General features: G+C 39.3%; 1 protein-coding gene and 1 pseudogene across 2 annotated transcripts in view; one reads left to right on the forward strand and one right to left on the reverse strand.

The window, feature by feature from the left end:
* The window catches only part of LOC146487377 (peroxisomal ATPase PEX6-like), a 33849-nt gene extending 32045 nt beyond the window's left edge, over positions 1-1804 (reverse strand). For both annotated transcript variants that reach the window (XM_085087449.1, XM_085087456.1), the window contains exon 1: positions 210-1804. In XM_085087449.1, the coding sequence (XP_084943575.1) occupies positions 210-1799 (1590 nt within the window). In that variant the 5' untranslated portion in view covers positions 1800-1804. The remainder of the gene's footprint in view (positions 1-209) is intronic.
* An 81-nt stretch (positions 1805-1885) lies between these two features.
* On the forward strand, positions 1886-3762 carry LOC146487378 (ribonucleoside-diphosphate reductase subunit M2 pseudogene; annotated as a pseudogene).
* Positions 3763-11391: the final 7629 nt, after the last annotated feature.

Below are 11391 nucleotides of genomic sequence, written 5' to 3' on the forward strand. Positions count from 1 at the left end.
TTTTTTCTTTAAGGTGGGGTGGGGGGGGGGGGGGGATCATGATTCTCCAGATCCAGACAAATATAAGACTCATGTCCTGCCCGTACCATGGGATCCAGAGAAAAATCATTTTAGTTTTCTAGTTTTTAAGCTGTGCCTATCACCATGGTTACTGCATGATGTAGTGGCATGTTTATGGTAACAGTGAAACCCATTCAGCAAATACTTACTTGATACAAAGAAGAATGTTCCATGTCAACTAAACAAGACTTGGCATCACGTTCCTCACAAACAAGTCTTGTCACTTGAAAGTAAACTACAAGATTTCTCCATCCTTGTTTGTCACCTAAACTGGTTACCTTCTCCATGTTGCTTCCTTGATGCCAATCGTAATGCACACAGAATACGTCACCGACTGTCAGCATCCTTGGTACTTTGAAATATGATGCAAGTGCCCCATCAAAAGAATCTCCAGCTTTATACTGTGGTGAGTGTACCAGGGCAATGTGCGCTTCTGTGGCAAATGAAGGTTTAAAAATCTTGCTTGCAGTGCTTGGTTTGTCCTGAGCTGGTGTTGTATCACAGATTGGAGAAATGAAAATAACAGGAACTGGATCATGGTCATTGGTTTTATTGAGCAAATTAAAGTAGAGCAAAGGTGAAACATATGCAATTCCATCTTCTAGTTCATCTCTGTTTGCTGTTGGATAGACGCAGGTAATGTCCTCACCTATGAAATTGTTGTCATGTTCATTCTTGGAAGCGGCTGCTAGAAGTTGAACAATATGGCACTCACTTATGGCACAATTCCTCCCATAAAGACCATTTCCTTGGCTAGAAGAGCCTGCTTCTACAGAATCGTTAACTAGTTTGCTATCAGAAAAAGCAGGTGGACTTTGTGCACTAATTTTGACCCAACTTCCATTAAACAATTGCAGATCAATCAGAGTTGCCAGTGACACAAAAACCCTGCTATTTACATCACAAGTCAAATCCTCATCACTCTTCATTTTGTTGTCAAGAACATTCACTCGTAACTGATGGGTCCTCCTATTCATGCAGTCATTACTGTGAAGATCATGAGGCTGACTTCCAAGAAGGTCACGTGCAAAATCAGAGACAAAAAATTTTTCGCATGAATCAGGAGGCAAAACTAAAGAGTTTGTGTCACTGACTTCAGAGAATGACAAAACCTCTGGCACGGTGAGCTTAGTGATAACTAAAGACGTCTGTGATGTGATACATCCCTGTAACACTGGTTCACATTGCAGTATCAACACCTCAGAAAGTTCCTCTTCCTTGTCGCACAGCAAACTCTTTTGATGATCATCTGGGAGGTAGAAAGCTTCATTTTCTCGGACAATTAAGGTTCCTGATGCGAGGCTGTTAAGGAGAAATGTCGCCAAGGATTTCTGACCCCATAGGTATTTTTCCTCTGACGAAAACCCGACGACAACTTTTTCCAGAGGAAAAGGATTCGCTCTCTTGACCCAGACAACTTCACCAACACGTAATTCATGCTTATTAAGAAGTTTTTCTGAGAGAAAGATCTTCAAGTTTGCACCAGATTGTTGAATTTTACCATCTGATTCTTTGCAGGAGCGAACGTTCAGTAACAAGTCTCTACTTGGATTCAAATATTTCAGAGCAGTTCTCAGCGCTAATGTAAACCTTTTTCCTGTTTCTTCAACTGATATAAAGTCATTGTCAGATGCAGCAATGATACCCTCAGTGAAAGGAAGATCAGATGCGTGCAACGTTGTTAAACCATGCATTGAAGTGTTGCAAATGACACACTTACGGTACGCACAATCCGCCATCTTGCTTTTCCCTGTACTATGTAGCCTGGCCTCTACTTTGCGTAAAGGCCAGGCTTGGCTACGTACTTTTTGGAAGGCCAGGTTACATCTATAGTGGGTGATGAAAATTTCTGCAGGAAAACATCGCTTTTTACGGTACACGTTTTGGAATCAAACGTGGGTATATCTACAATGTACTGATGGTATAATGGTTTGAAGATAGTACTGGAATGTTTTTTTCACTCAGTGTTGTCCCAAGAACTGATAAAGCTGGTGTACAATTTTTAACTTAATTACATAATCGCCGAATTATACACGTGTTTGAGATGTCAGAAAAACATTTGCAAGAAGAAGAAGTTGAAGAAATCACAGAGCCCCTGCTGCAGAACAATCCCAACAGATTCGTTCTGTTTCCCTTGAAATTTCCCGACATCTGGAAGTTTTACAAGAAGTCAGTTGCTTCGTTTTGGACTGTAGAGGAGGTGGACTTGGGGAATGACCTAGTGGACTGGGAGAAACTTAAACCTGAGGAAAAACAGTTTATTTCACATGTTTTGGCGTTCTTTGCCGCCAGTGATGGGATCGTAGGAGAGAACTTGGTGGAGAGATTTTACCAAGAAATACAGATCCCAGAAGCCAGGTGTTTTTACGGTTTTCAGATTGCAATGGAAAACATTCACTCTGAAATGTACTGTCTATTGATTGACACTTACATTCGAGATACAGAAGAAAAACAGAAACTTTTCAATGCTATTGAAACATTCCCCTGCGTCAAGAAAAAAGCGCAGTGGGCTTTTAAATGGATGGATAAGCACGGGACTGCTTCTTTTGGGGAAAGAATTGTTGCTTTTGCAGCAGTTGAGGGGATTTTCTTCTCTGGTGCTTTTGCATCCATTTTTTGGATTAAGAAAAGAGGTTTGATGCCAGGTCTCACATTTTCTAATGAGCTTATCTCCAGAGATGAAGGTTTACATTGTGACTTTGCATGCTTAGTTTTTTCACATTTAATGCAAAAGCCAAGTAGGGAACGTGTTTGTGAGATCGTGTGTGATGCAGTTGTCATAGAGAAAGAATTCTGGATAAGTGCTTTACCATGTCATTTGCTAGGCATTAACTGCAATGTTATGGGAAAGTACATTGAGTTTGTTGCCGACCGCCTTTTGGTTGCTTTGGGGTTTGAAAAGCATTACCAAGCTGAAAATCCCTTTCCATTCATGGAGAATATTTCTTTGGAAAGCAAAGCTAACTTCTATGAGCGGAGAGTTTCAGAATATCAAAGAAATGGTGTGATGAATGAGAGCTGGGAAAATTTTGTGTTTAGACTCGATGCTGAATTTTAATTAATACAGGGTGTATATTTTCAGCTAAGGCTTGTGCATTGTCTTCATTAGTTGTCCAATGTATGTGAACCTTTCCGAGGAACCAGTCATGTCCTCCAAATCTTAATTCTCAGCAACCTGAGGTTTGCGTTTGAAGCTTGGAACTGAACACTTCTCTTCCTGATGAATGCAATGTGTGACATCATGTTGAATTGTGTGTCAATGATAACAGCAGGCAAGGCTGTATTCAGTGATGTCCTGGCCTGATTTCCTAACTGTGGTCTGTGAGCAGACCCACTTGGTTTGGCTCTTGCGAAAGTCTCTTGACAGTTGATTAAGCATACACTGTTTGAGCTGCCATTAATGTCTACATCTGTCGATTATGTTACTGGAGAAATCTCACAACCAGGGGGTCTGCTTGCAAGATAACGTCGCCACTATACTATAGACAGGTTAAGCTACAAGAAGCTGCAAAATTTATGGAATCATAATTTCCCACCTTAATTTAAAATGTTCCCGTAGTCAAAACCATATCCCCAAAATATCCTTGAGTTAATACTGGCACCACCTTGAAGAAGTATTTTATAATAAAATATATTTATAATATAAATATTATAATTTAATATTTTTATAATTTATAATTAATAAAAAATGGGCTATCTTTAGCTGCATATAAATATAACTAAACAGGTATATAGGGCTAACTTGGCCAGTATCTAAATACTGTGAGGGAAAAAAATGAGACCTCACTAGGGAGATTCTGCATAGTCCATGCCCCATTGATATTTGCCCTAAACATTCTGTATCCTGTTAATGATATTGTACATCATTGTATCCAAAATCTAGCACTTGATATCTTTGTTTCCCTATTCTCAATATTTCCAACCCCTTTGGGTGGATGGGGGGGGGGGGGGGGGGAGCTTATAAGCGGAAGAAAAAAAGTGTTTTGAAACGAGTTAAGCTGATAACAAAGCATACTTTAATAAATATAAAAATGTTACACTGGTTGAAAGGTATGAAAAAGATCTTAATGTCCCAACGTTTCCCACTTGCATAAGCCTTTCTTCAGGGGTAACACAATACAAGCAAAGTGACAAGTTTATTTAAGATCGCATAGTTGCTAGTAAAAACGGAATAAAACGCGATGACGGCATGTACCTGCCCCAAGAGTACAGGGCTTTGACTGTATTGGACAAAAACTAACTCTCTAATATATTCCGTTTTTACTAGCAACTACGCGATCTAAAATAAATTTGTCACTTCGCTTGTATTTTATTACCCCTGAAGAAGGCTTATGCAAGTAGCCGAAACGTTGGGACATTAAGATCTTTTTAATACCTTTCAACCAGTGTAACATTTTTATATTTATTATGCAACCACCTGGTTACAAATCAGTTTTTAAAAAGCATACTTTATTTCACTACAAGACCAATATCGGAACTTTGACTGTTACCGGAAAGTAACAAAACAAGATCCGTTGATCTCAGTTCTACTCCACAAGGTTAATTAAGGCTTTTCACTTCAAACTCGTCTTTTTCATCGTCTAAGTTATCCGTCTCAAGATGAAACTCCACATCTTCTTCAAAGGGGGCTTGCTCAGCTGACAGCATCTTGTAATTGGGAATAGGTGAGCCTATGAGGAGAGGGAGGTGGGGTTGGGGGGAGGGCTTTATACCGGAATAAAATATTTGTTTACAAACAGATGTGCTTATAACCAAGGGGGCTTATAACTGGGATTTAACGGTATAGAGTGTTTTCACATGACGTCACGGCGGCCATGTTGGTGTCCCAAAACAAAGAAATGGCGGCCATGTTGGTGTCCCAAACTAAACCTCTGGGAATTGAACTCTATTTTTATGCAAATACTTTCTTTTGTTTCAGTAAACCAATATGGCCGGCAGTCATGTAAATGAAAACGCTCTGTACAAAATAAATCAGTCGAGCGTGGGTATCTCTTTTGTACAGGCAAAAAAGTGTATGCAGATGAACAGTGCACAAAACCTGTTAAAAATGATCTACTTTTCAATAAACGGAGGGATTTCTTTCCCAGCTGTCTTTTAAGGGATCTTTATTTGAAAGTGGACTTGGTTTGTCTTTTTTTCTTTTTCTTTTTTTATTATTTAGGCATTTAGGTCATTTGAGCAGGGCAGGGTTCGCACGGGTCATGGAAAACCTGGAAAGTCATGGAATTTTAGATATTCATTATCCAGGCCTGGAAAGTCATAAAATTTAGGTGTGGGTCATGGAAAGTCATGGAAAATGATGTTTATAAAAAAAATGCAAAATAAATTGGGTTTGTTTGCGAAGAAAATAGTGAAAACGTAGCCAAAATGAAAGATGATTTCCAAGAAAATGGTCAAATTTAGGTCATTGAAAACTTGGAGAAGTCATGGAAAAGGTCATGGAAAGTCATGGAATTTCAAAAGCTCAAAAGAGTACGAACCCTGCAGGCGGGCCTGCAGGGTAGCCCATTCGGCAACAAGGATGGTATTAGCTGCATGAAGAGTTTACAGATATGAGAAAAGTGGGCAAATCAGTATAGTCCTCCTTATCTTATCCCTCAAAATCTGTAGAATAGGCCATTTTATAATTGTGTGCTTAGTGACTTGGCCTTGGATTGGATGCGAGGCTGGGGTTGACCTTGTTTTGATACAGACCTCACTGCTTTTCATATGTAAATGCAACTAGTTAGCATAAGAACAGCATGATCTACATATGAAAAGCAATGAGGTTTGTATCAAAACAAGGTCACCCCCAGCCTCGCTTCCAATCCAATGCCAGGTCACTTAGCACACAACTGTAAAATGGCCTATTAGTTTGCATATTTCTGCGCTGTCGTCCGAATTCTCCTAAAAAAGGTTCCGGGTTATGATCTTGTAGAGCACCAGAAAAAAAAAATGTTTCAACGAGAAAAGCAACGCATTAGCATGATCATAAACCGCTTAATCCATACTTTTTGTATACAAGTGAATTGTTCCTTCAGTCCTCACCTGTCGCCTTTTGTCTTTATTCTTTCCATTCACCGCTGAATCATGACATGCCATTCCACAAGCTTCTTTGCACAAAGGTTCCCGGCGAATTTTAAATCTGAGTCAGTTGAATAATCAGTTTGTTCACATCACTGATGAATCGTGCTTTGTGGCAGTTACATAAATTAAAGCCGGACAAGGTTGGAATGCACGAAAAATGAAGTTTATAGCATATTATATATTCAAATTACCCAGTATTCAGGTTGGAAAAGTTCAGACCTTGGTTTGCTAGAGAGTGACTGCTGTTCGATTCGCAACGAAGCTAAAAGGTACCAGTAAATCCATCGCGTTCCGTATCATCCTTCATGTGGCTCGATATACCAGAGTGTGATAAGTCTTAAGTATTCATTATTTGCCAGTTTGAAAGGTTCAATCCGTGAGTACGTTACTATCTACATTGCAGACTAACGGTCTTCGTTTTCCCGCTTGGACTTCGCTGTGGCGACATTTACAACGTATTTACAAGCGCCTTTATTCTAGACCAGGCAGTCGGACAAAGGTAGACGTAAATAACACTTTTCATCGATCTAAACAGCGCACCACTGACAACTAAAGTGTTAACAAAACAACTGTAAACCCTGGAGCGGAGAAGCTGTGGCATTTGCTGACCGTTAATCAAGACAGAACATGACCGGTGGCTTCCCTTGGACTTCGGAGAAAAGAAGGACGGTTTTCTTAATAAAACATGGTGGAAACGTCAGTTCTCTCTATTTGTCTACAGGAATCGCCGGCAGATCTCATGAGACCGGACTGGAGCATAATGCACACCAGCAAGTTTTGCTTTAAGATTTTCTTTTAGAAAATTAATGTTAACGTTTGTTCTTGCATCCAAAGATGAACGAGTTCCCGTCCAAGGTTTTGAATTTGACGTTTTTAGCTCGTGTCGACAGTTTCTAAGATTTCCTAGTGGCAACATCACATAAATTAAAAATCAGAACCGAATCAGTCACTTAACGTGCAAAGTGATTCAATTCGGGCGAAAGGGTCTGAGCTTTCCGCGCACATGAATGCCGCTTGTTGATAGTAATTTTATTCATTTTGAACTCTATTGCTGACCTTCACAACTTCAATCGACTTTATTTCTTAATAATAATGTTAGCTATTACATAAAACAGCTAAACATGCTGGTGTGCATTAAGTTGAAAAAAAAAAAAAAAGAAAAAACAGAGCATAGTAGATAGAATGTCAAGTTTTTTTTAATTTGTATGCACAGAGAAATCAGCGCGAAAAACTTAACAAGAAAAAGAGTTGAGAATGCAGACTGTGAAGAGGCTCCTCGAAAGACTACTCGAAAAATATTAGCGCGAAGACCTTTTGGGGTTTAAAATTAGCAATTAAGGACTTTACGGGGATCTATCTATGTTAAGGGACGTTATGGACCAATATTGGCCAACAGGAGTCCAATGAACCAATATTAGTCACAAAATGAGTCAAAATGAGTCACCACGGACCAATACTGGCCAATATTGGTGACCATAGACCAATATTGGCCAATATGGATGACCATGGACCATTATTGGCCAATATAGGTGACCATACACCAACCTTGGCCAATGTGGGTGACCATGGACTATTATTGGCCAATATGGGCGACCATGGACCAGTATTGGCCAATATGGGTGATCATGGACCAATATTGGCCAATATAGGTGACCATACACCAACCTTGGCCAATATGGGTGACCATGGACCAATATTGGCCAATATGGGCGACCATGGACCAGTATTGGCCAATATGGGTGACCATGGACCAATATTGGCCAATATAGGTGACCATGGACCAACATTGGCCAATATGGGTGACCATAGACCAATATTTGCCAACATGGGTCACCATGGACCAATATTGGCCAATACGGGTCACCATTGATCAATATAGGCCAATAAGGGTGACGAAGGACCAATATTGGCCAATATGTGTGACCATGGACCAATATTGGTCAATATGGGTGACCAAGGAACAATATTGGCCAATATTGGTGACCAAGGACCAGCATTAGCCAATATAGGTGACCATGGACCAGCATTGGCCAATATAGGTGATCATGGACCAATATTGGCAAATATAGGTGACCATGGACCAATATTGGTTCACAATGTCCCATAACACTATGGGCCAATATTAGCCGATGTAGGTTGCCTAACCACAAAATGTTTAGACTTCTCCGCATAAAATCCTAGAAAGCATTATTACGAAAAGGCTCCAATCGCTAATTTGAAATCCCAAAAGGTCTTCGCGTTTCTCCGTCACTAATAAATAGTTTTCGAGTACTCCCGTCTAGAAGAGCCTTTCGCAGGCTTCATTCTCAATTCTTTTACTTGTTAAGTTAAGTTGTTCGCGCTGATTTCTCCGTTGATAGAAACTTGCCATTCTATCTACTATATTGGTTCTTTTCAACTAATGCACACCCGCATGTTTAGCTAACATTACTTATACAGAATAAAGTCAATTGAAGTTGTGAAGATCAGCAATAGAGTTCAAAGTGAATAAAATTAATATCAACAAGCGGTATTCTTGTGCGCGGAAAGCTCATTTAAATAAACATTTTCGCGCGAATTAAATCACTTTGCAAGTTAAGTGATGGATTCGGCTCTGATGTTTAATTTTGTAATGTTTCTGCTATTGTTTTATATGCCCAAGGAAATCTTAGCAACTGTTGACACGATCAGAAAAAGTCAAATTAAAACCTTCGACGAGACCTCGTTCATCTTTGGACGCAAGAATAAACACTTTTCTAAAAGAAAATCTTAGAGCAAAACTTGCTGGTGTGCAGTTACGCTCCAGTCTGTCACATGAGATCTGCCGGCGATTCCTGTAGACAAATAAAGAGACCTGACGCTTCCACCGTATTTTATTAAGAAAACCGTCCTTCTTTTCTCTGAAGTCCAAGAGAAGCCACCGGTCATGTTCTGTCTTGATTGACGGTCAGCAAATGCCACAGCTTCTCCGCTCGTCGGTTTAGAGTTGTTTTGTTAACACCTCAGTTGTAAGTGGTACGCTGTTTAGATCGATGAAAAGTGTCATTTACGTCTACCGTTGTCCGACTGCCTGGTCTAGAATAAAGACGCTTGTAAATGTCGCCACGGCGAAGTCCAAGCGGGAAAACGAAGACCATTAGTCTGCAATGTAGATAGTAAAGTACTCACTGGTTGAACCTTCAAAACTGGAAAATAAAAAATACTTATCGTACTCTGGTATATCGAGCCACATGAAGGGTGATACGGAACGCGATGGATTCACTGATATACCTTTTAGCTTCGTTGCGAATCGAACAGCAGTCCGGTTCTCTATCAAACCAAGGTCTGAACTCAACCGTCAGTGGGAATGAATAACTTTTCAAACCCGAATACTGGGTAATTTGAATATATAATATGTGAGAAAATTCTTTGATTTTTCGTGCATTCACGCCAACACGCCAGGCTTATTTGCTCCACTTTTATTGAAACTGAGCACTTCAATACACAATTGATGTGAACAAAATTATTCAAATGACCCCTCAGACTTCAAAAATTCGCCGGGAAACCTTTCTCCAAAGAAGCTTGTGGAATGGCACGTATTACGGTGAATTGGAATAATGACAAAAGGCGACAGGTGAGGAATGAAGGAATAATTTACCTGTACATTAATAATGAAAATTATGAAGTTTTACGTGACGGAAAATGGTCATGAAAATGGGTGCTTTTTTGCCATTTTTGAAAAAAATGACCCTAAACGCTCAATACTGAAGTTCCATGATGAAGTGTCAAGACATTGTGCCTTTGTGAATCATTCACTTTCGTTCAGACCAAGATCTGAACCTAAAACTCAACTTCAGCTGGGTAGAACCAATAACCTCTCAAGACCCTGCAAATGCTGTCTTAGGGGCTGTTTACATGGAGTGAGGAAGATCCTAGAAGGCGGATCATCCTAACGCCATATTTTTTTTGTATTCAGTTTACATGCAAAAAGTTGTACTTGGCCCTAGTGCTAGGATCTTCCTAGAGATAGGATCTTCCTAGCTGAGAGATTGGAAGATCCTAGTACCATAGGAAGATCCTAGCTCCATGTAAACTACCTTCGCTCGGAAGATCCTAATACTAGGATCAAAAAGAACAAAATGGCGGCAGCCGAGCGTTCAGCTGCTCAAAGCCGACAATTTTTATTCTTTCCTTCTCCTCTTGGTAACCACTCCGACCGAAATTTCTGCATATAAACCAAACGACACGTTGATCCGCCTTCTAGGATTCTCCCTCCATGTAAACAGCCCCTTAATTTAAATATCGACCAAAATATTCGCCAAAATATGCGGCTGAAAAAAAAAAAAAGAGCGTGATGCTCGTTCTACCCCCAAAAGTCACGACCATGGTCTAATAATGAATCATTATACACCTGCTTATTTTATTAATTCATGTTATTAATTAATTTTTACTTTACTTTTTACTTGTCCGCTGGTGCCAAGGTGGCGCATAGGGCCTCTATTAATTAATTATTAATTAATTTAGCAGTGTGTAAATCGACTGCTACAACTCTGAATCAAAGATTAATTAATTAATTAATTAATTTATTTATTTATTTATACAACAAATATTGTCTTGCACTGGTGACACTGGTATATTCCAATACCTTAGACAGATATGGTTAAGAAGTCTATCCAATACATGAGCGCTGTACTCTGGAACAAGCTCGGCAACGAAATGAGGATGAATAGCTCGTTGGACACTTTTAAACGATTGATTAAGAAAATTCCCCCTGAATTTTATACATTTTAGCTTATGAGTATTTAACGTAAGTAGAATCTCAACTATTTTTCGTATTTGTAGTTTTTACTTAGACACGACCACATCAGCTATGCTGTGATTTTATCGTGTGTAAATAAATGCTATTATTATTATTATTATTATCATTATCATTATCATTATCATTATCATTATCATTATCATTATCATTATCATTATCATTATCATTATCATTATCATTATCATTATCATTATCATTATCATTATTATTATTATTATTTTTATTTTAAAACAAAACAAAAATAAAGTCATCTATATGGCCGCCTTGCTTCTTCTAACCTAACACCGCTGACCCCTCCTTAGTCTTCTCACACCTGTTTTAGGTATTTTAGGGCTTGGCTGCTTGTAGTTTCATTAATAAAATGTTTATCGATTTTCAGTTTTTCTCTGAAAAAAAATATTTTGTGGGGAAAAATGCCGCCGCTCGAATAAGACCGACCGCACCCTCCACATCAGTCTCGTAACTCGTGCCCAGATTTCCAGGAGTGG

This window comes from Pavona decussata, unplaced genomic scaffold (genome assembly GCF_977016875.1).
Source record: "Pavona decussata unplaced genomic scaffold, jaPavDecu1.1 SCAFFOLD_16, whole genome shotgun sequence".
In the NCBI taxonomy this organism is placed as follows: domain Eukaryota; kingdom Metazoa; phylum Cnidaria; class Anthozoa; order Scleractinia; family Agariciidae; genus Pavona; species Pavona decussata.